Source organism: Rhinolophus ferrumequinum, chromosome 13, assembly GCF_004115265.2.
Source record: "Rhinolophus ferrumequinum isolate MPI-CBG mRhiFer1 chromosome 13, mRhiFer1_v1.p, whole genome shotgun sequence".
In the NCBI taxonomy this organism is placed as follows: Eukaryota; Metazoa; Chordata; class Mammalia; order Chiroptera; family Rhinolophidae; genus Rhinolophus; species Rhinolophus ferrumequinum.
In genome coordinates this window covers 8,700,721-8,728,680 of record NC_046296.1, presented here as the reverse complement: position 1 = coordinate 8,728,680, position 27,960 = coordinate 8,700,721, and the positions used below count along the sequence as shown (strand labels likewise).

Here is a 27,960-nt window from a genome sequence, read left to right as displayed (position 1 = left end):
CGGGTAAGGTGGCAGTAGGCCCGCAGATCGGTCTCAGGTGCGCACGCAGCCGCAAAGAGGCCACAACAGAGGCAGTACCGGTACTTCCCAGTTTCCTCCGGTATAATTTGTCCCCTTCGGCGACTCGTAGAGAGCCTTGGGCTCGGTAACAGCGGCGCTCTCGATTGGCTGTTTGCGGCGCCTTCGAACGTGCCTAGCTCCTGCGCTGGGCGACTGGGCCGGTAGTGGCGATGTCTGGCCGGTCCAAGAGGGACTCTCGTGGTTCCACCCGTGTGAAACGCGAGTCCGAGTCACGGGTCAACTCGAGTCGCGTCAAGCGGGAGCGAGATCGGGAGCGGGAGACCGAGGTGCCGAGCTCCCGGGGCAGTCCGGTGCGCGTGAAGCGGGAGGTCGACCCGCCTAGCACGCGCGAGGCCCCGGCGCCCGTCATCCCGGCTGTGCGGGTGAAGCGGGAGCGCGAGGCGGACGAAGACTCCGAGCCTGAGCGGGAGGTGCGAGGTGCGCGGGGCCGGGCTGGGCGCGGGCTCTACTCACGCGTTCTCTGTTTTCTTTCCAACCTTCCCGGGGTGGGTCTGGAAATCCACACTTTACCAGTGTCCGAGACCCGACTCGATTGGCGTCTTAATGAAGATGCTACTAGTCTTAATAATAACTATAGTTACAAGATTTCTAACGACAACAGCAGCTTTCCTTTATCGAGTGCCTAACGCGGGCCAGGCATTGTGCTTATTATTTTACAGGTGTTATGTCCTTCAGTTTTTATAAAACACCTGAGGATTGAGTCTTGCTGTAATTTCTGGAATTAAAAGACTATTCAGATTTGAGAGCCTGAACCCTGGTCGCCTGCACCCTACTGCCCTGTTAGCCAGACCTTAGCAGCCAGATCAGGCTTGTAATCCTGCCTCTCAGTTTGAATCCCGTTCCTCAGTTTCCAGGACTGTGTATCTGTATATGAATATACTCATATTAACTCTTACATTTTTTTAGCTCAGCGTCCTGTATTTGACATTTTGCATCACACACAGGATCCAGAGTAGTCCCTTGCTCATAAATGCTTGACAAATATTCTTTGCATAATCTAGTTAGTAATTTCAAGGTATTCTCTAATTTCCTTTGCTTAAATACTCTGTCAGCCTCAGATTTCCCTTTCTTTAGAAGAGAAATTGTTTCTTAGATATTTTGCATAGTTGTGGTATGGAGATTGTTTTCTCTGGGACACACTTGGATCCCAGTTGTTACTGACTTGTCTTTTTAGTTTTCATTTTATTTTTATCATGGACTAGATCACAGGTACCAAGATGTACTGAATGTAATGCAGAAGTACAGTGTAAAGAAGTGTGTGGATGTACATTCTTAAATCTGCGTGTGAAGAATTGTGAAGGGTCTGAGATTTCATCCTATTTGCAAGCTACCAAGTTAGGCTGCTTTCCTTTCATGCTGAAGGAAGACATGGGACTATTGGGCCTGAGACGGTTTATTGTTACAGCATTAACAGTAGCCAGAGTGTGGCATTGGTGTCAGTTCCCCAAGTCAGTTCCCACAATGCAATATGAAGGGAACCCATTTGGCCCAGTGGGTGGCCCTACAGTAGAGGAATTCTGAGCTTCCAGAGCCCGAGTCTTTTATAATAGGCTGTGAGCTTGCCTCCCCTTTGCTCTGTAGGGAGATAACTATTTCTGTCTTCCAAGGTTGTTCACTATATAAACATCCTTGATAAGATCCTCTGGATGGAGTTAGTGCCTCTGTTCACAGTATGTGCAGAAACACGAGAGACCCCTGGAGAATTGTTTCCTAACACTGTCAGCTTAAGAAGTGGTACATAACCTTGGAAGTTCCCATAGGCTCCTCCTTAGTTGGATATATGCTTTCCTTCCTTGCTTAGGTAATCACTATCCTGAATTTTTTTCTAATCACTTCTGTTTTTGTTGTTTATAATTTCATTTTGTATTTGGTATAAGTGGAATCATACTGTGTAGTTTTCTGATTTACCTTTTTTTTTGTTTTTGCTGGCCATATTTTTGAGGTACATCCAGATAGATGGCTACATAGTGTTCCATTAATGATACACCAAAATATATTTTTCCATTTTATTTGTGGGGGACATTTGGGTTGTTTCCACTTGGGGCTCTTTCAAGTATTGATGCTGTAAATATTTTTTAGTAAAGTACTCCTGGTGCATGTGTGGAAAAATTTCTCTAGGGTATATAGATAGAGAGATTGCCAGGTCAAAGGGTCTGCATATTTTCAGGTTTGATCTTGCTGTATTATTTTCCAAGAGGCTGTAACAGTTCTCGCTCCCACCAGCAGTGCGCAAGCATTCTCATTGCTCCACATATTCGCCAGCATTTGGAATTTTCTGATTGCATTTTTCCCCCCTGATAGGTGTGACACACATCATTGTGCAAGATTTGCATTTTCTTGATTATTGATGAGGTTGAGCATCTTGTAATATGTTTGTGGGCTGTGTTCCTCATTTTATTGTGTTGTCTGGCTTTTTTTTTAATTGCTTCAGTACATTTCTCCATGTAATTTGCAAACAAATAATTTGTTGGGGTTATATGTGTTTCTAATATATTCTCTCTGTGGCTTGTTCCATTAGTGGGTTTTTTTTGGGTGTTGCCAGGCTACCTGTATAGGAGCTCCCCTTGATTAGTTTTGCCTGTTTCTTTGTACTCGTAGTTGCCCCTGAGTACGGGTTTCCCATTTTCACAACCTGTGATGACTTTCCTTGCAGCAAAGAATGGCCGGGTGGATTCCCAGGACCGGAGGAGCCGCCACTGCCCATACCTGGATACCATTAACAGGTCAGTAGGACAGGGATGCCGAGGGCAGCAGCAGAACAGCGGAATCTAGGCAGGAAGCTCTTGGGAAGTTCCTGTTAATCTTACTGTTAATCTTTGCTCTTCAATTTAAAGTGTCAGAGGGCATGCTGTTTTAGGGTGGGCACATGCATAAAGAGCTTGTAGCTCATTTTGAATCCGTGTGATGAAATATCAGGATACGTAGTGTCAATGATGATAGCAACTTTAAATATTCATTGAGCACCCACTATGTGCTAGGCTCAACTCTAGATGCCTGGGATTTACTAGAGAAAAAAAGAGACAAAAATATGTCCTGAAGCAGTTAGTTACCTCATCCTGATACCCTTTTTTCTGATCCCTTATGGCATCTCAGGATGCTTTTCAGTTTACACCCTGAGGCACAAGCCACTTGTGCTGTTGAGCACTTGAAATGTGGCTTGAGGGACTGAATTTTAAATTTTATTTAATTTTAATTATTTTAAATTTAAGCGCCAATAATTGTGTGTGGCTAGTGGTTCCTTTATAAAAGAATTTTTCATTTTTTTATGTCCTTCCACCTATAGTCTCTTAATTTGGAATGCTGTTGGGTTCCTGTTACTTTAGTGCTACTGTGACTTTTCCTACAGAGAAAGTGACTGCAATGGAATGTTCTCAGTTGGTTGTAAATACTAAAAAGAAAGAGGGTCATTGGCATCATGTGTCTGGTGGAGGGAGATACCTTGCTTGACACTGCTTTGGGCCTGGTGGTGGAGGTGCCGTGGTGAGGGGTAGTTAATGTTGCCATGGTTTACATGTGGTTATTGAGTCACTCGGCATTCCTGTCCTAATGCCGTGTGACATCGTGGAACACGGAGCCAGCGCTGCTTCACTCAGGTGCTCTCCTAGCCATCCATCCCTATTCATTGCTTTTCTTTTGTTTTGGTTCTCTAGGAGCGTGCTGGACTTTGACTTTGAGAAACTGTGTTCCATCTCCCTCTCGCATATCAATGCATATGCCTGTCTGGTGTGTGGCAAGTACTTTCAGGGTAAATAAATGTTTGTATGATAAACTTGCTACGTTTTAAAGAAAGTAAGCTGCTGTCAGGAGTCATGTCTAATAATCCCTTTATTCCCAGGAAATTGGAATGCTCTTAGAAAATCAATAGGAGATTCTCTGGTCAGAACCTGAATGAAGTGGAGAAAGAACTAGTCCTGTGAAAGACAATGTAGGACATCTCAAAGACGGGGTTATTGAATCTCTGTGGTTTTCTGTACTTAATGTCTTTTTCTGAGACTCCTTTTACTCTGAGGACTTTTTCATTCTGTTCTTTTCTGGAAATGTATTATTTCAATTCATTCAGATCAAACAGTTGCTATGTATAGTATAACAGAAGATTCAAAAGAAATGTAAACTACATTCCTTGCTCTTAGAAGTAGTCAAGGTTAACACATAATACAATCATCAAACAAGATGAGACCATACAGATCACTGCTAGGCTGTTTGGCACTGAGTATAAATAAGGACAATAGAAGATGAAATACACAAAGATCATAGGTAGCTGGCGTGTTTGTGTTGAGTTCGTGTTGAGGAAATGGAGGTGGGACTTGAACTGGCAGGACCTATAGGTTTTGAATGGGTTAAGGGAGGTATTCTAGAAAGGAGTGGCAACAGCGATCAAAGGTACATTAGGTGCAGGATTGTCTTGAATGTGGACAATTGGAAAATCCAGGACTGAGTGATGATGGACTATCGCAGGGTATATATATGTGTGTATGTGCATATCTGTATGTATATGCATGTTTTATATTTAACACAAATTCCTAACTTCTGATAATATATAAAATTAGCTTGCATGTATGTACATATACATGTACACACACACGTATATCATATTCATACGTATGAAATTAGTTTTCCCAATGAGTGTCTCATGCCATCCAGGGAATAAAGTTAACTATTGTGCTGTTCTTTCTTGGTAACTTTAGTGATGAGACAATTTATGGGGGAGACTCATTTCATGGATGGCATCGTACTTTGTTTTTGGTGATATTGACGCGTTCCAGTACAAAATAATGAAAGGAACATCGGACCCTATCTGTTCCTTGCTGGAATCTGCCCTTCTCTGCAGCCTTTCATCCTTCCCCACAGGCCGAGGTTTGAAGTCTCACGCCTACATCCACAGCGTCCAATTTAGCCACCACGTCTTCCTAAATCTCCACACGCTGAAGTTTTACTGTCTTCCAGACAACTATGAGATCATCGATTCCTCGCTGGAGGACATCACGGTGCGTGTCCCACAGGCCCGGTTTGGAACCAGTGCTCCTGAGAGCCACCCCTGGGAAAATCTTAGCCCTTGGGTCTTGGAGAGACTTCTTTCCCTTTGGAAGGAACCAGGGAAACTGAGTAAGGAGGTCAGGATTCATAATTATGGCCTGTGGTCTGCAACCTAGCCATCATTTTTGCTCTTAATGTGGAAGGTTAGGACTGAAAAAATATGGCTACTTACTAACTGGGGTGGAAGCATTTTCGTGAAATAAATTATCCTTCCAACTTGGAGTAGGGATGTGAATCGGGCCTGGTGTAAGATAGCTCCCAGCTCCTTTTGACAGGATGTGGCCGGAAGGGCCAGTGTGTTCCATGTCTGGGCTCTGGTTTGTGACCTGGGCCAGGGGTCATTCACTGCACTTAAGTGGAAGATCCTCTCGAGCTTTGATTAACGTTGGAACTTTTGATTATTAGTTTCGTTTTCAGCAAGTGGCTATGTATTCATTGTGCTGAATGCTCCGTTCTCAAGGAAAGCTTGGTGTTCAGAGGGTTTGAAATACCACTTAATGCTACTTTTATAACTCTTATAGCCACGTTAATAGACGGAGTTAAAGTGATTGTGGACAATATTTACAGAGGGAGAAATAAATTCAGGGTTTCAAAGGGACTTAGTGGTGACCTCTGTCCAGCCTGTGGCACCCTGTGTGGCTGTAGGACTGGGGACGTTCTGCTCCTGCCTCTCTGACCCCCTGAGTCGTGAGGTCTAAGTCCTGGTGGAGGAGCTCCTGCTCCTTCCTGCACGACGCCCCTGTGCTGGCTCTGTGACGTCCCACCGGACACTCAGGCCCCTGCTGCTTCAGTGTCCCGCAGCTTCTGACAGTCGTTTATCATGGGGTTGGCTGGACCTGAGATGTGAGGAAAAGCCTGGGATTCAGTGATTTTGGGTTAAACACAGAGAAAGCCTTCTGTGTTAGTAATGTGGGAGGGCCCATTCCACGTTACCTGCCTTTATACCTGTTGTTGGGAGTGCTTTGGGGGTGTGGTGAGACTTTCAGGACCAAAGTGGTTTTTGTTTTTGGCAGAAAGTGCTGTTCCAAATATATCTTGGGAACTCTGTAGATAGCCCTAAAACAACTTAGAATTTTCTTTTGCTTTGCAGTATGTGTTGAAGCCCACTTTCACAAAGCAGCAGATTGCAAACTTGGATAAGCAAGCCAAATTGTCCCGTGCATATGATGGCACCACTTACCTGCCAGGTATTGTGGGCCTGAATAACATAAAGGCCAACGACTATGCCAACGCTGTCCTTCAGGTAGGTGTCCTTCAAGTAGGCTCCAGATGGGACAGTGAGGGGAAGGGCCAAGCCAAGAACATTGGAGGTCAGCCAAGAAATGACTGCCTTCCGGTAGAGTGCGGTCCGATGGCCCCCAGACCCCGGGTCATACTGAGGACTCGACCTGAGTATTTATTTGTTCTGTACCAAGCAGAACATTCCTGTGTGTGCTCAAGGTGCTGCTGCCAAATGCTGAGCCCCTTTCCAGCCTCTGGAGCTGCCAGGGAGTGAGGGGTAGAATCTGCGTGTGGCCTGGCAGTACCTGATAGGAAACACACATGCTAGGTGATGCATTTTTTTTTTTTTTTTAATAGTGTAGACATTCATTGTGCCAGCTGTCGATGTCTCGGTCCTGCCGCTGTGCTTAAGCCCCTAAGTGAGAAAGGCAGAAAGCCAAAGTTGTCCTAATTACAATTAAATTTTGTTATTTTAAACATTACATGAGTAATATGTGCACATTTTAGAAAAATTAGAAAATGTTGGTAAGCGTAAGAAAATTAACAATCTTGTTTCACCGAAAAAAAAAATTTTTTTTTTAATTAAAAATATTATAAACATCAACACTTATTGTGGGGGGGGAAGATGTAGAAAGTATAAAGTGAAAGCTTAATTCACTTTCCTTAGTATTCTGTCCTGGGGGAGTTAACAGTATAGGAAGTTCTTTTTATTTAGAAAACTAAGTAGGTGAACAAACCCTTTGTGATGATGTTTCCACTAAAATAGGATTGAATGGTCCAAGTACTCCATCTGGAGACTGGATAATTTCTCTCCAAGGACATCCATTATTATTTGTATTGTTGCTGAAGCCAGAGCATGGATAACTGAGAATTAGGATAAACTTTATCCAAACTCTTTCACTTTTGAGAACCAGCTATCTTTTTTTGAGGAATTACTCTCTAAGCGGGAAGTCCTTGTTTCTTTAGCTGCGCTAAGCTTGTAGGGGCTTTCCTCATCACCACTAAGGTGAGGGTACTCTCTGCATCCTCAGTTGTCTTCCCCAGAGATGCCTGGGTTTATTGTATCTAGCAGAACCTGTGTCCTCTCTAAATGGATTACTTTGCCGAAGAAAGTTGTGCTCCTAGTAAGCCCAGTGCTGGTGGGGACTCAGGAACTTGTCAAGAAGGACCTGGGGGGAGACTACATTTATTTAGAGTCTGTTCGGTGGTCTCCCCCCCGTTTTGTAGCCCATATTAATGAGTATGTATTCCTGCCTGAAGTAACATGACTGGTCTGTATCTTTTTGCTGAATGAGCTAGAATTTATTTTTGTTCTAAACCTTTTGAGCATTTTCCATCATCACAGAGTACATTCATTTTTACATACAGTTGTGTGGTTTTATTACCACTCTCAATATCACATTGGGGAAAACAATTTTATTAAGATGATTTTTATATTATTTTAATGTGCAGTTGAGAGATGAAACTGGGGTCTCCAGATAGTTAGTTCTGCCTCAGCCAAATGGATGATGGAGAGCATTTGGGCTTCTAGCCTTCGATTCCTTATGAGTCCAAACATAGTCACAGGCTTAATTAGAGTAAACAAAGAAATGATTAAGTAAGCTGGTCAGTGGATAGGGATTTGAACACCTTTTTCAAAAAAGTTCTTTGCCTCATCCGTGTCAGTGAAGTGTCTGCGGAACTGGACTTTGTATGAAACTCAGTACGAAGCATGTTGATTAACATGAACTCTAAATAAAATGAGCGTTTACTTCTGACTCTTAAAGGCTGTCACAGGCACAGCTCTGTTAGAACTTTAGTTGGAAGAATGTGGCTCCCAGAGGTCCTGCAAAGGGGCTTTGGATGAATCAGACTGTTTGATTTCTAGGCTCTGTCTAATGTTCCTCCTCTCCGGAACTACTTCCTGGAAGAAGACAATTATAAAAACATCAGGCGTCCTCCGGGGGATATCATGTTCTTGTTGGTCCAGCGTTTTGGAGAGCTGATGAGAAAGCTCTGGAACCCTCGAAATTTCAAGGCACATGTCTCTCCCCATGAGATGCTTCAGGCTGTTGTCCTTTGCAGCAAGAAGACTTTTCAGATCACCAAACAAGGTAAGGAGCAAGTCATTCATGTTTTTTGACTTTAGGGCAACAAAACTAGTTTGATGAACAAATTTACTTACACTTTGCATTGAACCTTATAGTAGCCAGAGTGAGTGTCCAGTGGAGAGCGTGGTTAGATTCCTCATTCTTTTTTCATCAGTCTGCCCTGCTCAGATTCCCAGAAGGTTTCAGGTGGCTAGAAAATCTGTCTTATGGGTAAACCAACCTCTATGGCTCAGGTGGAAACCAGGAGGCTGGGAAAGACACCAACCCTTATTAAGCACCTGCCACCTTTGCTACTCTGTCATGCTGCAGACTAGAATATTCTGATGAGCCATTTTGACTGTTTTTATCCCTCTAAATCCAGGTAGTTACTGCCATGTGAATGAAGTGGACACGTGGCTCTGGATGTCATGTAGTATCCTCTAGCATACATGTCAGTCTACTCCCCATTCATTCATGGTGCTAGTAGGTTTTAGAGCTGCAGGGATAAGAAACACAGGTTTTCTCTTCCAGGAGTTCCCCTTCTAGTGGAGAAGATAGTTGTGTCAAACGGTGATTACAGGGTGTTAAGTCTGTGTGGGAAGGAGCGTGGAGCAAGGACCCCAGTGGAACATGTGGGAAGTGGGCCGGGTGTCAGAGTGGAGGAAGAGACACCTGAGTCTTAGATAGAGGAGGAGATAGGTTGGGGCACTGCAGGTAGAGAGGACACTGGACAGACGCATGGTGGTGTCTGGCCCAGACAGATGATGGCAATTAGCTGGACCCTTGGATTCCAGCGGAGAATGACGAGAGCTGAGTGGAGGTTGGAGGGAGGGACCAGCTTGGTGGGTTTGTATATGACACTATAAGGAACTTGACAACAATGGGGAGCTAGGGAAGGCTTTTAAGCAAAGATAGGGCATCAGATTTATGTTTAGAAACATTCTGGCTGAGGAGTGACTTAGAGGGAAAGTTCTATAATGGCTTTTGGTGGGTGATGAGATACAGATTTGGAATAGAGATGATAATCGAAGGTCCTATTTGGATCAGAGAGCTTGACTTTGAAGAGTGCCAGCGTTTAATGGCCAAATAGAGAAGGCCGTCCAGGGGATGGGTGGTGTGGCCCAAGAGGAAGGAGGAAACCGGGAACATAGAGTCAGGCCAACCAGTGTGTGGTTTGGGTTATCATACTGTCTCCCGGCCCTGACGTGTCCCTCCTTTCCTTCTTTTCCAGGGGATGGAGTTGACTTTTTGTCCTGGTTTCTGAATGCTCTGCACTCAGCTTTGGGGGGCACAAAGAAGAAAAAGAAGAGTAAGTGTCATTTTGTAGAAGGGAGCTGTTTTTGTTTGTTTCCTTTTAAGAACACTGCACGTCCCATCCTTTTCTAATTTGTTTGTCTTTTTGTGTTAGGGTGGTATCTATGGACACATGGGCTAAATTTTGTTTCTAAATAAGTTTCTCTCCATTTTTCATTATTAGAATGTGGTTCTATCCAGTGCCATTTTTAATAAGTGCATTGGATATAACTGTGCTCTAGAAATTGTGACCCAGTTTCAAACTGAAGGGCTGGGTAGTGTGTTGCAGACTGCTAGTCTTCTGGCGGTGCTGGAGGTAATAGGAGGACTCAGTGGCTGGCTTGCCTGGCCTGTAAGTTGACTGGTCATGCAGACTGAAAAGCTAGTTCCTTGCCCTGAGCCTGTGTTTGGAGAAATGAGCCGGCCTTCATACAGACTCTCAGATTTTACGTCCCTTTGTCCCTTAGCATCCATGCTGGCTTAGCGGTAGACTTTGTTTATGAATGCCATCAGCTCAGACTGCCGAGCGAGGTGAATGATTTTGGAGACCTGATGCCGTTTTCTTCCTGTCCTCTCCTGTGTTCTCGGGGTGGTGGTGTTTCTTGATGTGGGATTGTGGCCTGGCGCTTCTTCTACTAGCTGGGCCTGTACCTCTACCAAGTGTCTTCAGCCCGTGCGTGTCCTCTGAGTTCTTGGACTTGTGTCCTGTGAGGATTCTAGAACCCTGTTGCACATTCTGCCTCAGTTGTTTGGTTCTGTTGTACACCATCCCTGTCATTTTTCCTTTCTGCCCAGTGCATGGTGGACATGGTCTCCCTTGCAGGCAGCATGTGGTCATGGGAAGTTCCTTGGATGTGCACTTGACTCTTGAACAACACGGGGGTTAGGGGTCCCAACCCCCTGTGCAGTTGAAAATCTGCGTATAACTTTTGACTCCCCCAGAAGTGAACTACTAATTGCCTACTGTTGACTGGAAGCCTTACCAATAACAAAAGTTGATTAACACGTATTTTGTATGTTATATGTATTATATTCTGTATTCTTACAACAAAGTAAGCTAGAAAAAAAATGTTATTAAAATCACAAGGAAGAGAAAATACATTTACAGTACTGTACATGTTTATTGAAAAACATCTGTGTATAAGTGGACTCCCGCAGTTCAAATCCATGTTCTTCCAGGGTCAGCTGTATCTTGTTTTGCTTGTGATTCATAAATCTCCAGGCTCTGTAAGTCATTCACTCATTTCAAATGCATTTAATTTTTCTCTTACGGTCAGGCCCTATGCTAGAGCGCCAGAGGGCATTTTCTGGAGAAGACAAACATAAAATTACTTACACAAATAATTATAAAGCTCCCAAGGTGGTATACATTACACAAGGACTTTGTTTAGTGACAGCTTTGGGTCTTAGGCTGGAAGATGCTGGTTTAGTTCCGAAATTTAGAAGTCAGGACTAGATTTTGGAAATGCTTTCCGACCTGACAGAATTTGCATTTTGACTTCTGTTTTGCGCAGCCATTGTGACTGACGTTTTCCAGGGCTCCATGAGGATCTTCACTAAAAAGCTTCCGCATCCTGATCTGGTGAGTGTGTTGAACCTGAGTCTCAGACTGATTTAAATTGCCTGAGGGGCTGTAGGGTTGACAAGGATTCTTAGAGACCCAGGAAGAGGTTCTACCAGACACCTGCCAAGAGGTAGTTCCCTCAGGTTCTTAGGTGGTCAGCGTGGGTAAGCTGGGGAGTTAGTGGGTAGGGTCTGCTGGTTTAAGCGGTCTGGCCACTAGGTGGTGCTGGCGTGTTTTTTCAGAAACACAGGTAAGCCTTCTAGATCATCTAAAAGCTTTTAAAATAGTCTGGTATATAAGTAAAATGTCTCTGAAGATGGAAGCCCATTGGTTCTTGCATTAATCTAACCAGGTGGTGCTACTGCACGTCAAACTGCCCAGTCTGCTGACTTCACTTCAATATGAAAAGAAGAGCCTGTAAATGTACAAAAGCAGGGTTTCTGTCTGGTGATCTCCTGCTGCTCACACTCCTTCCTCCTTTTTGTTTTCACTCACTTGTAGCCAGCGGAGGAAAAAGAGCAGCTGCTCCATAATGACGAGTACCAGGAAACAATGGTGGAGTCCACCTTTATGTACCTGACGCTGGACCTCCCTACGGCCCCGCTCTACAAGGATGAGAAGGAACAGCTCATCATCCCCCAGGTGCCGCTCTTCAACATCCTGGCCAAGTTCAACGGCATCACTGAGAAGGTAGCCCGTTCGCACACCTGCCCTGTTAATACCCCTTTCTGTCCCTTGACTTTGTCATTTTCTTTTTATGCTTGGAAATCGCCACAGCTACGTAATGCATTAATTATGAAGTGTATTATCTTTAGCGAGCCTCCCAGACTCCATGCTGTTTCTAGCTGATGGTCCCCGACTCTGAACTTGAATTACAGTGCCTTCTCTTGTACTTCTCATATATGCCTTTAAACCTTCTGCCTGTCGTTCGTATGGAGGAAGGAGAGGTATTTAGAACAGTAGAAACTCACAAAAGTAGGAAAAACTCCAATATTTAAAAACATACATAACATCATTATTAAAGTGGAAGAAAAAAACCAGAAGTGAAATATAAATAAAATGAAATACTTTATTCTTAGTATATCAAGTTAAAAGCTTCTTTTTATCTGCTGAGTTAACTGTTTCCTGGTTTAATTCCCTTCTTCATCCCAGACAGATTTAATCCTTTTTGGTTCTTTGCTGGGAGAAATTTTTTTTTTTTCAAACTCAATGCTTCATTCCAGACCCTTTCTGCTCTTTTTCTTTTTCTTTTGGCTTTATATATGTATATGTGTGTGTGTGTGTGTGTCTGTGTGTGTGTGTATTAATAGTTTCATGTGTACTAAACAACATAATGATTAGACATTTACACCCCTCATAAAGTGATAACCACAAGTCTACTACCCATCTGATGCTATATATAGCTACTGTGTTTTCCTGAAAATAAGACCTAACCGGAAAATAAGCCCCAGCATGATTTTTCAGCATGACATCTCCTGAACATAAGCCCTAATGCATCTTTTGGAGCAAAAATTAGTATAAGACCCGGTTTTATTTTCAGGGAAACACAGTATTACAATACAATTGACTATATTCCCTATGCTGTACTTTACATTCTGTGACTGTATATATGTACCTATATATATGTTGAAATTCAATATTATTTTTTATTAGTTTCAGGTGTACAGCACAGTGATGAGGCATTTATATAATTTATGACGTGATTCCCCCGATAAGTCCAGTACTCATCTGATAGCCTACATAGTCTTTACAACATTACTGACTGTATTCCCCATGCTGTATTTCACATCCCCATGACTATTTTGTGACTACTTATTTGTACTTCCTAATCCCTTCATTTTTCTCACACATCTCCCAACCCCTTCCTATCTAGCAACCATCAGTTTGTTCTCTGTATCTGTGAGTCTGTTTCTGTTTTGTTTGTTCATTTATTTTGTTCTTTATATTCCACATATAAGTGAGATCATACGGTATTTGTCTTTCTCAGTCTGACTTATTTCACTTAGCATAATACCCTCTCGGTCTATCCATGTTGTTGCAAATGGTAAGATTTTGTTCTTTTTTTATGGCAGAGTAATACTCCATTGTGTAAATGTACCACAATTTCTTCATCCAATTGTCTATCGATGGGCATTTCAGTTATTTCCATATCTTCGCTATTGTGAATAGCGCTGCAGTGTGTGCAGATAAATTTTCAAATTAGTGTTTTGGATTTCTTAGAATAAATACCCAGGAGTGGAATTGCTGGGTCATAAGGTAGTTCTATTTTTAATTTTTTGAGGACCCTCCATACTGTTTTCCATAGTGGCTGCACCAATTTGTAGTCCCACCAGCAGTGCACGAGGGTTCCCTTTTCTCCACATCCTCGCCAACACTTGTTGTTTGTTGACTTAGTATTAATGATGGCCATACTGACAGGAGCGAGGTAGTATCTCATTGTGGTTCTTATTTGCATTTCTCTAATGATGAGTGATGTTGAGCATCTTTTCATGTCTATTGGCTATTTGTATGTCCTCTTTGGAGAAATGTGTTCAGGTCCTCTGTCCATTTTTTAATTGGATTTTTTTTTTTTTTTTTTTTTGGTGTTGTATGTTTTAAAAATAAATTTTGGATATTAACCCCTTATCAGATGTGTCATTGGCAAATATATTCTCCTATTCAGTAGTGTGTCTTTTTGTTTTGTTGATGGTTTCCTTTGCTATGAAAACCTTTTTAGTTTGATATAATCCCATTTGTTGTTTTTTTTGTTTGTTTCCCTTGCTTGAGGGGATATCCAAAAAGTTATTGCTAAGAGCGATGTTCAAAGAATATATTGCCTTTGTTTTCTTCTAGGAGTTTTATGGTTTCAGGTCTTACATTTAAATGTTTAATCCATTTTGAGTTTATTTTTGTATATAGTGTAAGAAAGTTGCCCAATTTCATTTTTTTGCCTGTGTCTTTGCAGTTTTCCCAACACCAATTATTGAAGAGACTCTCCTTACTCCATTGTATATCCTTGCCTCCTTTGTCATCGATTAATTGATCATAGAAGCGAGGATTTATTTCTGGGCTCTCTATTCTATTCCATTGATCTAGATACCTGTTTTTATGCCAGTACCATCTTGTTTTGATCATTATGGCTTTATGGTGTAGTTTGTTTTCAGGGAGTGTGATACCTCCCACTTTGTTCTTTCTCAAAATTTCTTTGGCTGTTTGGGATCTTTTGTAGTTCTGTATAAATTTTAGGATTAGTTGTTCTAATTCTGAGAATAATGTCATTGATATTTTAATAGGGAATTGCATTGAATCTGTATATTGCTCTAGGTAATAAGAACATTTAACAATATTAACCTTTCCAGTCCATGAGCCAAGTTATATCCCTCCATTTATTTGTATTTTCTTCGGTTTCTTTCTTCAGTGTCTTACAGTTTTTAGAGTACAAGTATTTCACTTTTTTGGTTAAATTTGTTCCTAGATAGTTACGCTTTTTGATGCAGTTGTAAATGGGATTATTTTCTTAATTTTTCCTTCTGATTGTTATTGGTAGATAGAAATGCAACAGATTTTTGTATATTGATTGTCCTGCCACTTCCTTCTGTCCTGTAAAGTTGCTGCTGAAAAATCAGCTGATAGCCTTATTGGGTTTCCTTTGTATATAATTTGTTGTTTTCCTTTTGCTTCCTTTAAGATTGTCCTGCAACTTTACTGAATTCATTTATTAGTTCTAATAGTTTTTTGATGGAGTCTTTAGTGTTTTCTATGTATAGTATCATGTCATCTTCAAATAAAAAGGGTTTTACTGTTTCCCTTCTGATTTGGATGCCTTTTATTTCTTTTTTCTTGTCTGATTGCTGTGGCTAGGACTTCCAATAGTATGTTGAATAGAAGTGGTGAAAGTGGGCATCCTTGTCTTGTTCCCGATCTTAGAGAAAAGCTTTTAGCTTTTCACCGTTGAGTATGACGTTAGCTGTGAGTTTGTCATATGTCATTTATTATGTTGAGATGTATTCCTACTATACCCACTTTGAGCCTTTGTTTGTTTAGTAGCATGTCATTTGGTCTTCACTGTACTTTCAATCTCTTGTCTTTCGATTTGAAGTGAGTCTCTTGTAAGCAGTATATAGATGAGTCATGTGTTTTAATCCATTTGGCCACCCTGTGTTTTTTTATTAGAGCATTTAATCCATTTACATTTGAAGAAATTATTGATAAGTATGTACTTACTGCCGTTTTGTTAACTGTTTGTTCTTATAGTTCCCCTCTGTTCCTTTCTTCTCTTGATCTCTTGTGGTTATTATGAGTCTCTATCTATAGAGATATATTTTAAGCTGATAGTTATTTAAATTCAAATATACTATATAAGGGCTACATTTTTATTCCCTGTTCCATGCTTTGTGATTGATGTCATGTTTTAGATCTGTTTGTATTGTGTATTTCCTAACGACTTATTGTAGTTTGAGTTTGATATTTTTTTCTTTTGACTTTCGTAGTAGCTTTTTACATGTCTGATTCATTGTATTTATTAAATTTTTGGCTTTACCTGTGGGATTTTTTTTCCTTTTTCATATTTTCTTATTTCTGGTTATAGCCTTTTTTTTTTTTTTCCCCTTAAAGGAGATCCTTTAACAATTTTTTTGTAAAGCTGGTTTAATGGTGATGAATTTCTGTAGTTTTTGCTTGTTTGGGAAACTCTTTATCTCTCTTTTAATTCTGAATGATAACTTTGCTGCGTAAATTTTTCTGGGTTGTAGGTTTCTTTCATTTCAACACTTTAAAGATGTCCTGCCACTCCCTTCTGTCCTGAAAAGTTGCTGCTGAGAAATCAGCTGATAGCCTTTTTGGATTTCCTTTGTATATAATTTGCTGTTTTTCCTTTGCTTCCTTCAAGATTGTGTCTTTAACTTCTGCCATTTTAATACAATATGTATTGGTGTGGGTCTCTTTGTGCTCATCTTGTTTGGAACTCTGTACTCCCTGGACCTGGATGTCTGTTTTCTTTCCCAGGTTAGCCATTATTTCTTTAAATAAAATTTTCTGGGATCCCTATAATGTGAATGTTTGAGTACTTGATTTTTTTTTTTTTTTTTTGGTCCATTTCAGTTATTGTGTTCTTCAGGTCTGCTTGGTTCTTTGTTATACGTTCTGATTCTTTACGTTCTCCCTAAAGTCCTCTATTCTACCCTCAACTTTGGTGAGCATCCTTATGACCGTTTCTTTGAATTCTTTATCAGGCAAATTACTTGTCTTCGTTTCTTTTGGGTTTTTTTCTGGAGATTTTTCTTGTTCCTTCATTTGAGAGATATTCTTCTTTTCATTTTGTTTGACTTTCTATGTTTGTTAATATGAATTAGGCAAAAATACTTACCTTTTCTAGTCTTGAAATAGTGGCCTTAGTAGAAGTGGTCTCTGTGGAGGCTGTGTGTGCTCGGTGGTTTTGGCAGGCTGGTGGGAGTCCAGTGGGTGCCTAAGGGGTTCAGGGCACTGGCCTGCCGAGCTGGGGTGGTTCTGGGTGGGGAGGCCGGTGTGTGTGGTGATGCCCTGTTGATCCTGTTTGCTCCCTTTGTTCGGGGGATCGATGTGGGCTCAGGCGATGTGTCCAGGAATGCACTGTGGTGACCTTACAGGTAGGCCAGAGCATCTGGATAGAGCTCCTGCCCACCCTGTGGTGGTGGAGGGGATGTAAACAATGGAGTTCACACACCTCTGACCCTGGAGAAATTCTACAGTCCCCGGAGAGCTCCTGCAGCTCCCCAAGCTTCTGTGTACAGTCTCTCGTTTGTTGTACAGAAAATGGTCTTGTGAAGAAGCGACCTCCGTGTCGGCGTTATGTGCCAGATAGTTTTGGGAAGCTGGTTGGAATCGGGCAGGTGCTTATAGTGACTGGGGCACTAGCCTGCTGGGCTGGAGCAGCTCCCAGAACGGAGGCCAGGTGCGTGAGGCCCTGGTGTTCCTGCTTGTTCCCTCTGTTTGGAGGCAAAAGGCTCCGGGCAGTATAGCTGGGAACACACTGCATGATCTTGCAGGTAGGCGTAAGCACCCCGATAGAACTCTCATCCGCCGTATCGAAGAGTAGGGGGACGGAAGCAATGCTCACCAGCTCTTCTAGCCTGGAGAGTTCCCGCAGCTCCTGAAGGGCTCCCATGGTTTCCCAGCCTTCCTGTTAGGTCTCTTTCTCTTGTTTGTTGTTTGGAAGCTATTCATTCCGCCCTCATGTGTCTTGCTGGAGGAATTGTTCTCTGTATACGTGGACTTTGAGTTTGCTCATGGGAGAGAGCTTGTTCAGCATCCTCCTGTGCCACTGCATCTTGGACCTCCCATTCTTTGGGCAAACACTGGAACTTAGCGTCAGCTGGAGGCAGAATGAGTAATGCTGACATCTTGCCTCTCCTGGGAAGATAATTCTCTGCGAGCCAGGGAAGAGAGCCCTGTGCTGTCTGTCTGGAGAGGAGTTTCTGTCTCACTGAGTTAGGAGGGAGAGGAAGGGACAGATCTTGGTTCAAACACCACAGACTTATTTTTCTTACTGAATTAGGTTTTTTTTAGTAACATTTTAGAAAAAAACATTAAAGAAAAACGTTTTCTTTAGTAAATCTTTCTTCATTTGCTTTATGTCCTTAGGACCAATTTGCAGAGAATTTAAATGGTGGCAATGGTTGTGGTTTTTTAAAAATAATTTTCACCACTTTTGTTGGTGCGGAGCTCTTTGGAGCTACTCATGCTATAATGCTGGAAGTGAAACTTATTTAATATTTTAGAAGGTCATCCAGGTGGTTTTGGAGTATGTATATCCTAAATTATTTTTGTTGCATCCTAATTTTAAATTAAAATATTTTCTTGGGAAGCTTGGGAGTCCCTGGAGGGATCTATTGTTACCTTCAAACTCATCCACTCCAGGGAGGGATGTTCTTATTGGTATTTCCTCACTGTTCTGATTAGGTTTTCACTGCTATCTCTTAGATTTTCCTGTACAGAATTGTGTCGTGTTAAGGAAAAATACGTTTATGTGCACTAGTTTTTAAGCCTCTTGGGCTGGAGAAGATGTCCTGGGTCCTCCACCCTTCCATCTCCTCAAACATGCTGAGTGAGGCCTCAGTAAATGTTACCTGACAGATTGCACTTGACCCATGAGTCTTGGGGACCGTTGGGGAGGAAGGAACATGGACTGTGTGTTGACACCTCTGCTGGAATACCCTCAATGATGAGGGTGCCTTACAGATTCAACAGTACCTGTTCCATGCATCTAATGGTCAGGAAGTTCTTCCTTATTTTGAATTAAGAGAGACTTGCATGGTTTTAATTCTGCAACTTGTAACAAATCTTCTTCGCTTGACATTTTTGTTTTCCTTGTAGAAACAGACAGCAACATTACTGTGGTTAGAGTTCAGCACTATGATCATGTGCTGGCTGAAACAGCCCACATTTGAGGTATTTGAGTCAGCCTTAGCCAAAGTGCTCTTCTGGGATCAGGTGTCTTGTGAATTCTCAGTAAGGCAAAATTACATTAAAAAAACCAAACCACAACAAAACGAAACTCATGCCCTTGCTCTAACACTTCAGCACTAATTTGATAATTTTCTTTCCGTCTTTAGGAATATAAGACTTACAAGGAGAACTTTTTGAAGCGCTTCCAGCTTACCAAGCTGCCGCCATATCTGATCTTTTGTATTAAGAGATTCACTAAGAACAATTTCTTTGTGGAGAAGAATCCAACTATTGTCAACTTCCCTATTACGTGAGTATTACCCTGCTTCACTTCTTATGGGGAGTGAGCCTGAATTTCTTTTCATATTTTTGTACCACTATGAATTTTTGGACTGTTACCTAGACTACCTACACTACATAAGTTAAGTAAGGTTTTTTATTGGAAGGCTACAAATAGGTTAGGAGCCTCAAAGATAGATGTTTACCTGGAGGCTATCTTCCTTTTACTTTCCCTCCAGTTGCTTGCTGGGAATTGTAGTCTTCAGTGTAGGAAAACCAGTTAATAAAAGTAGGGTAGAACAGGTAGGATTCTGCCTGGCCTTGGAGGTAATCCTGAGCAGTTAGAATCTGTCCAAGTATTTGTTGGTCGTTGTATCTTCTCACACACTAGTTAGCCATGGACAGTGGCGATGACTCCAGGTTTGTTTTCTCGTCGTGGGATCCTTCCATCTTATTTTTCTCTCCAGAGGGTAAAGTCTGGAATGTGTCCAATTTCTCCCTATTGATGAGGAAGTTACAAATGTTGATGTATGGTCTTATTTTTAATTTACCATGCAGTTGTCTTTTTATGAACATTTATGAGTATTTTAATAGAAAATTGGGAGGAGGTGGTGTGCCAGTTGCTTTTACTTTGTTGCCTTCTAACTCAGAAAGCTCCTGCAAGAACTTGTCAGGGTAGGCAGTTGGCTTTCAGTTCTAAGAGATGTGGTTTTTCACACACGGAAGAAGGTATCTCTGAGAATGTGGAGAAACCTGGTGGCATGGCTGGCAGGAAGAAATGTGGGTCTCTGTGTGCTGGCCTTTAGTTAAGGTAAGAGTGGAAACCTGAGAGTTTCTTATTGAGAAGGCTTTGGATGGATATATGATAGGATTAACATGATGTTTGGTTCAGTAGTGTTTTTTTAACCTTCACAAAGTATTGTGGGAGCTGTGATGGACAGATACTCATCTCCTTCTCTTTTCTTTATCCTTTCATCCCCCCTCCATTACCCAGTTGCCCAAACTACACCATGACTGCCAATTATATTCTTTGGAAATAGTTCCAGTTCTTAATTCTGTGTAGTATGTAAGAGGTTAGTATCTAAAATTAAAGAGGTATGAGTTCTGGGCTGTCCTAGCTGTGTGACCTTGGGCAGGTCATTTGCATATTTTCTGGATATGCAAGTCTCTCATGGATAAAACGAGAGGCTTGAACTAAAGGTACTTCCAGGTATAACATTTATTATTTCTGGTTCCATAATTACCAAGAATCTGAGAACAGTTGAGGATAAGCATAGAAAACCTTTGTAATTAGAAATATAGGAAAATTTCTTTTTCTCTTTCCCCATACTTTTCTTCCTATTCTTCTCTAGCATCTTGTTTGTATGCATTGTTCTACACCGTTTTATATAAGGAACTTGAGCATCCTGGATTTCGGTATCTGTGGGAGGTCCTGGAACTAGTCCCTTGTAGTTACCAAAGGACAAGTGTAGTTAATTTTCTGGGGAGTCAAAAGATATACGTGGATTTTCGACTGTGCAGGGGATCAGCAGGCCTCACTTCCACATTGTTCAAGGGTCAGCTGTACTTCTTGACTAGTCAGCCCTGTAGAGAACGTCAAATTGTGTGACTGATTCTGGAAATCTGCACTTTAATTACTTTGTGTACTGTAATTACTTTTAGAGTAATTTGGTTTTAGACTTGCAAAGTCCCCACTTCTTGAACAAGATCCTTTTCATACATGATTCTTCTCCTGTGTTTCATTCATAATACATCTTTTTTTTACCAGAGACCTATCACACTTGCAGTAATTAGGTGCCCTCTGCTTATTTGGAGATAGGGTTTTTGGAGCAAAGATTTAAAGTTTTACGTCCAGCTAATTAGGCATGCTCTAAATTGGACTGTTCTGATTGGAAGATGACTGTGATTTGCTCCTTTGGCTGTTTTCTAGAACAAAATGAGGCGACATGTATTCATTCCCTTCTGCCAATTAAACAGTTCTGGTTCGATCATAAAACCTTGAGTATAAATAAATACTCCTGAAGATTTGTCCAGGGCTCGTTCAGACAAGTCCGACAGCTGTTGTTAAGGCAGAGGAGACGAGCACATGGAAAGTCAGCTCTTAGCAGCGGCGGGCAGGTTGGCTATCTGGAGTTGGCATGGATTTCTTCAAACTCATATTGAAACTGTCTTTAGCAATGAAAATGTACTGCAGTCTGTATGGGACACTATCAGTCTGTAGAAATAAATAGCTGTCACCAACAGACAGCTGTACAGAGATTGGAAATATGATACCATCTCTCTTATTCTACCTTGTATTATTTACATTTTTATAAGTATTTATAGGCTACAAAAAGATATATTTTCCCTGAAATTATGTAGTTAACGTATTCTCTTTTTTTTCTTAATCAAAAAAAAAATTTTTTTTTTTTTTTAAATTGGGGAATATTGGTGAATAGTGTGTTTCTCCAGGGCCCATCAGCTCCAAGTCGTTGTCCTTCAATCTAGTAGTGGAGGGCGCAGCTCAATTCCAAGTCCAGTTGCCGTTTTCAATCTTTAGTTGCAGGGGGTGCAGCCCACCAACCCATGCGGGAATTGAATCGGCAACCTTGTTGAGAGCTCGCGCTCTGACCAACTGGGCCATCTGGTCGTCCCTCCGGAAGCTCAGCGGCAGCTTGTCTTAAATCTAGTTGTGGAGGGCGCAGCTCACTGGTCCATGTGGGAATCGAACCAGTAACCCTGTTTTTCAGAGCTCATGCTTTAACCAACTGAGCCATCTGGCCGCCCCGTTAACTTATTCTCTTAATATTCACATTAACTGTCAGTCTGTTTCCCTATTTAACTATTTGAAAGTTCTTAATAACTGTCTTTGTACAGTCTACACAGTGAGCATTTATTATAACACTTTCCTTTGCAATAACAGTGTACATTTATACTTCAGCTGGTGGATAGAGTTCAGTAAGTAAAACACAAAAAGAGATTTTATTCCAGGTATGACAAGAATGCTTTTCTATATTTGAAAGTGAATGTTCAGGTATTAGAAGTAAATTTGATGTTTCCAAATCCTAGTGGAAGGAACCTTTTGGCAACCAAGTAGGTCACATAAAGAAGAGAAAGCCAGGCGGCAAAAGGAGGAAGAAGAATAAAGCTGATATCAAAAGCAGGAGAGAGGGCAAGTAGCTCTCTTAGATCCTGCGTCTTCTCCTGTGCCTGGTTCTAGCTGCATTCCCTGGTCTGTAAACCTCGAGTACATTCCCCTTTTGTGCTTCGGTTGCCTTGTGTTGCTGTCTGTTACTTGTAACTATTCCGCTTGGCTAAGAGAAAGACAATCAGATAAAGAAGCAAGGTCCCAGAAATTCAAAGAAAAAAATTAATCGGGACTATCTGCCTGGTTTGCTGTATTGTTGTTACCGTGATTACGTATATACAGTGGCAACCACATAATCGTGTGGTCAGGCCTTCCAGAGCCTGAGGCCAGAGATCCAGTGTCGCCTGAGCACCGCGGCAGAGGGTGAGGTGGTTACACCTGCTGTCTCACTTCATCCCCATCATTTCAGCGATGGCGACTCTCATTCTCAGAGTGTGGAGGAGCCTTAGGTTATGCATCTGCTTAAACTCACAAACAGCTCGGAGGTGGCAGAGCCCTGATTCTAGTGCAAGTCCGAATGACTCCAGGCCCTGCATTTTGTCTGTGAGACATGCTTTTAAAATGTGCCTTTCCCTAGAGCCAGTCTTTCTAGTTTGACGCATTTTTATGGCAAATTAGGTGAATTTCCACGAACCTGGGCTTCCTTGGATCTGCAAGCTTACCTAGATCCAGTGTCCTAAAATGGGGTTCAACAGCTTTGTGATCCATTTGTGAAGGACAGTCTTCGTAACCCGGTGGCCTGTGTCTGATCTTCTGGCTTTACTTTCATTCTTACCAGAAACGTGGATCTGAGAGAGTACTTGTCCGAGGAAGTACAAGCAGTGCACAAGAACACCACGTATGACCTGATTGCCAACATTGTACACGATGGCAAGCCCTCCGAGGGCTCCTACCGGATCCATGTGCTTCATCACGTGAGTGCTGCTGGCTTCTCGTGGCACCGAGGGGCACTTCAGACGGCAGTTCCCTTCAGTTTGCTCTTGCTTCCCCTGGACTTTGGGATTCTGCAAGTAGTAGAGCTGTCAGTGGGCAGTTTAAGGCAGTGGGTCTAATTTTGGCTGCATGTTAGACTCACCTGGGGAGATTTTAAAATTCTGATACCGGGGCGCCAGCCCAGGCCAATTACATTAGAACCATGTAATTTGTGCCTGTTGGTTTTCAGCTGTGGTGGAGGGCAGGGGTGCTCTGAAATATCCTACAGTGCACAGGCAGCCCCCACAACAGAGAATTCTTTGGCTTCAAATGTCAGTCAGGGTTAAGAGACTGCGTTAGATTATGTGGAGGTGGGAACCAAGCATCATGAAGTTTTCAAGTTCCCCAGGAGGTTCCACTGTGCAGCCGGGTTTGGGAACCACTGCCCTAGACGCAGCCTCACCAACAAAGTGGGATCCTTGGACCAGTGGCATGGACATCATGAGAACATCATTAGGAATGCAGAACCTCAGGCCCCACCCAAACCTACTGAACCAGGAGCTGCATGTCCACAAGGCCCTCTGATAGGAAGTTAAAGTTTACTACGAAGTCTTGGTTCCCTGGAGGCTCCCTTACAGCTGAAAAACGTTGTGAATTTTTCTTCAGCTGAAAAATGGATGAAACACGTACTTAAGATATATTTAGTATCACATTATTAGCACAGATTGTCCTAATTTGCTTAGTCTTCTGGGACTGTGGGTTTAACAGTAACTAGCTTCTGTTTACCAAGCACTGTCCTGTGCACTGGAAAGTGCACCAAGTGTTGCATGTATGTTCATCTTACTTATATCCTTAAAACACACCTCCAAGCTGGGTGTTACTACCATTGTGTCGTGCAGCGTGTCATGCGGGGTCTCCTGTCCTGCTCCCCACATAAGAATGCAGGACATGGTGAGGCCAAAAAAGAACACCCACGGAGCCACAGATAGGGGAGTCATACCACTATATTTTCGCTGGCGGCTGGGTTGGAGACACAGGAAGCAGGAGCCACACGATCCGCAACTCGCCGTCCGCTTCTCTGCCAACCAACCTCACCTGCTAGCTGCAATCCGCCTCTCTGCAATCCGCGCTTGCTAGCTCAGCCACCATCTTCTTGCTAGCCATCAATTTTCTGCTAGCGTAGACTTGACAGTTATATTAGTGGCCAATGGCTCACTCGTTACAGCTGATAGCCAACTAGCCACGGCTGATGGCCATCCAGTCACAGCTGACGGCCATTTACTACCTGAGCCAGCACCTTTCCATGTGAGGCCGAGAGCCTGGAAACTGCGCTCCTGGCTCTGTCCCCACACTCCACCCCTACAGGGTCTTGCCTCACAATCTACGCGACAAGTGTCTTCCGCGAGGGGCCCTGTGCGAGGAGCCTGGAGGTGAATGCTATTTCCTGGATACAGCCAGGGTTTCTCAGGGCAGCACCAGTCCTTCTGGGCACAGCCAGACTTCCTGGGCTTCTTAAGGTACCACCAGTCTCCCTGGACACAGCCAGGGCCTCTCAGGGGCACTGTGACTCTCTCTGGGCACAGCCAGATTTCCTGGGCACAGCCAGGGTTTCTCGGTACCACCAGTCTTTCTGGGTACAACCTCTCTTACTGGGCACAGCCAGGGTTCTCACATATTCTCAACGGCGGCCAGTTGGGACACAAAAGCAAACATCCGCCAGTTCCACTACATGGTGGTATGTTACCAAACAGACAGTCAAGCGGTCCATTAAATTAGGGATGGAGCCCATTCCCCATAGTCCACAGTCATTTTTCAGGGCTGTGCGTCAGCCTCACAATGTGTGCCCTCTCCACAGGGCGAGGGCTCCAAGTCCTCCCCAACCTGGGGTTGAGGACCTCAGCAAGCACTTCCCAGCCTACAGGGCCGCAACGACCTTCGCTTTCTCCGGCCTATGCTGGTTGGGGAACCGTCCATGTCTTCCCGCCCTTCCACAGGGGTCCAGCTCTCCAGCAGCTGCTCCTCCTGGTCTTCCTGAGACTGAGTGTTCATATGTATAAACTGCTCCACCGCCCTTGGGAGAGCTTTGGCCGGCATCGTACCCTGCTCGCTGTGCCATGTGTCATGCGGGGCGGCCTGCGGGGTCTCTGGTCCCGCTCCCCACATAGGAATGCAGGATATGGTGAGGCCAAAAAGGAAAACCCACGGAGCCAAAAATAGGGGAGTCATACCACTATAGTCTTGTTGGCGGCTGGGTTGGAGACACAGGAAGCAGGAACCACACGATCCACAACACGCTGTCCGCTTCTCTGCCAACCAACCCCACTTGCTAGCTGCAATCTGCCGTGCTAACTGCAATTCGTTCTTGCTAGCTCAGCCACCATCTTCTTGCTAGCCCCCATTTGCTGCTAGCGTAGCCACGGCAGTTATATTAGTGGCCAGTGACTCACTGGTTACAGCTGACGGCCAACTAGCCACAGCTGATGGCCATCCAATCACAGTTGATGGCCATTTACTACCTGAGCCAGCACCTTTCCACATGAGACCAAGAGCCTGGAAACTGGACTCCTGGCTCTGTCCCCACACATTGTTTCACAAATGAGGAAACCTAGGCTCAGAGTTTGAGTAATTTATCTACTGAAGTCAGTAGAATTGAGATTTGAACCCAGATGCTTGGTTTGACCCTGTTGGTAACCAGACCTCATACCGGGAATTGGGACTTGATTATGTAATCCTGAGTGTCTGTTATAACAGTTTCCTGTATTGTGAACTATTGGAGTATCTGGAATGTTACATTTTGTATGTCTTTGGCATTTCTTAGAAGTTTGGATAGATTACGCAGGTGAGCTTCCAGAAGTGCCTCTGCCATAATCCAGAAATCTCCCCTTGTTTGTGGCAGCATGAAGAGGTAGATTTTGTTGTATTTGCAGCACTGGTTTTGTGCACCAAAGGGAGTGAGTACGATGGACAGTGTCCCCCAAGGACACTTTGACTGGCTGTCGCCGAGTTCCCTGGGGTGGAGGGTGGGAATGCCCACTTCTAAGAGGATTTTCCAGTAGTTAACACGGCACCTCCTAGGGGAGAGTGCCCAGTCGTCATTTCTGAGCAGCAAGGAGACACCCTAGGTGAGGATTAGAGGACTTCTTATTTTTTCTCTTGTATTGTTCACCTAAATTCTTCTTAAAAGGTATACAGTGTTTGGACCCCATTATACTTAAAAGATTCCTCAGCAGAAATTGTGTTTGCCAAGGTCAGCACCCCAAAAGCCCTTTAAATTGAGTGATGCCCAGCAGAGGTCATGCACCCTCTTACTTAAGACTCTGGCTGGATGATAGACTAGTGGCTATTCTGATTTTTCTAACTTCTGACCCTCCCTTGTGTACCCTTTTGGTTTTAGGGAGCAGACTAACCTGGCCCTCATACTTTTTTGCAGGGGACGGGCAAATGGTATGAGTTACAAGACCTCCAGGTGACTGACATCCTTCCTCAGATGATCACACTGTCGGAGGCTTACATCCAGGTGCGTTGGCCGCAGACCTGGTCAGTGCTGAACGGATGGGGTGGGGTCAGTGAGGAATGAGGTGCGTGAAGGGAGGAAGTGGGACTGAGTTAGAGCCTTGGTGGGCTGAGGGCCTGTGGGATGCACTGAGGGGCGAGATTATATGGCCTTGAAAGTCCAGGAGTGGTTTTCAGAGAAGAGAAGGGCACGGAAGCATGGAAGGTTTATGGGCACGGAGCAAGGAGGTTATGTGTATGGCCAGGTTAGATTTGCAGAGGTCTGTGACCTGGTTTCAAGGAAGAAGAGCCTGGAGTCATCAGGACACCAGCTAGGAGTCTGCTCTGAAACTTTCTGCAGTTCTCTGCTGGATTGAGAGCTGGTGGAGCAGAGTATCTCTGTCTTCTCTTTATAACTACTGCCCTAGTACCTGGCGAAGAAGGAAGACTGAGACTAAGAAAAAGCTACAGCTTTATAAAAAAGAGGGGAGACTGTTTTCATTCTAGAAATAACTCTTAGCAACTTTGTCTAAGATTATAGGCCTGACTATGAGTTCTTTTTTTTCAAGAAGGGCGCAGCTCACAGTGGCCCATGTGGGGATTGAACCGGCAACCTTGGTGTTATCAGCACTATGCTCTAACCTCTGAGCTAACCGGCCACCCTATGAGTTCTTTTTTAGAAAGGGAGTTCGGAATAGGAAGTTAGAAAGCAAGAGGGGGATGGGTGAAAAAGTGAAAATTGAACGAAAGGGAATTTTCTGAAAGATTTGAGTTAGTTTCAGGAGACTTTGCAAGTGGAGCTCCAGGCTGTCCATTGTCTAGGGTAGAACAGGTATTTGAGAAATATTCATAGATTGAATGCCAGCTCCTAAATATCTGTTCATTTCTTACAGATTTGGAAGAGGCGAGATAATGATGAAACCAACCAGCAGGGGGCTTGAAGGAGGTGTCTACGGCTTTGCTTTCAGGGGCTTTGGCTGCAGACGTAAATGAGAATACTGAATATGGGCTGACTGGCAGTTCCCTGGGTCAGCCCGGTTTTTGTGGGTTTCGATTCACACCAGAGCACCAGCGGGCCCACCCACCTGGGATGGCTCGGTGCTGTCACCAAGCTGTTCTTAGATCAGTTTCTTGTGGATTGATGTTCCTTTTCCTTCCCATCTAGCTCCCCTCTAGCTTCAGCAGGCCAGAACTCTTTTACAGATGTTTGTAATTTATTTCTGAGTAGCTGGGAGTATCTGAAGGACAAGACAATTTCTTCTAAGCATCAAAGCCTCAGGATTCCCGGAATAAGAACATGAAGGCAGTAACATCCTTCTTCGATCATGGGTAGATAGTCTTCCGGTGGTTCTCTTCATTTCCTGACTGTTTTGGAATGAATTAAATATTTTCCTGTTTTTAAATCAGCTTCTTGTTTCATATCCTTCCCTTAGTAGCCTAAGGGAAGGATTTTTTTTGTTTGTTTTTTTTAAGCCTCGCAAACTATA

At 43.2% G+C, this 27,960-nt stretch overlaps 1 protein-coding gene across 1 annotated transcript; it reads left to right on the top strand.

The window, feature by feature from the left end:
- Nucleotides 1-136: 136 nt before the first annotated feature.
- Nucleotides 137-27,876, top strand: USP39 (ubiquitin specific peptidase 39). Its single transcript, XM_033124488.1, has 13 exons — nt 137-498; nt 2,735-2,804; nt 3,732-3,826; nt 4,930-5,066; nt 6,206-6,358; nt 8,204-8,429; nt 9,637-9,714; nt 11,213-11,280; nt 11,764-11,952; nt 18,831-18,973; nt 22,848-22,983; nt 26,412-26,498; nt 27,367-27,876. The coding sequence occupies exons 1-13, from the start codon at nt 231-233 to the stop codon at nt 27,412-27,414; spliced, it is 1,698 nt and encodes a 565-aa protein (XP_032980379.1). The 5' UTR covers nt 137-230; the 3' UTR covers nt 27,415-27,876.
- The last annotated feature ends 84 nt before the right edge of the window (nt 27,877-27,960 follow it).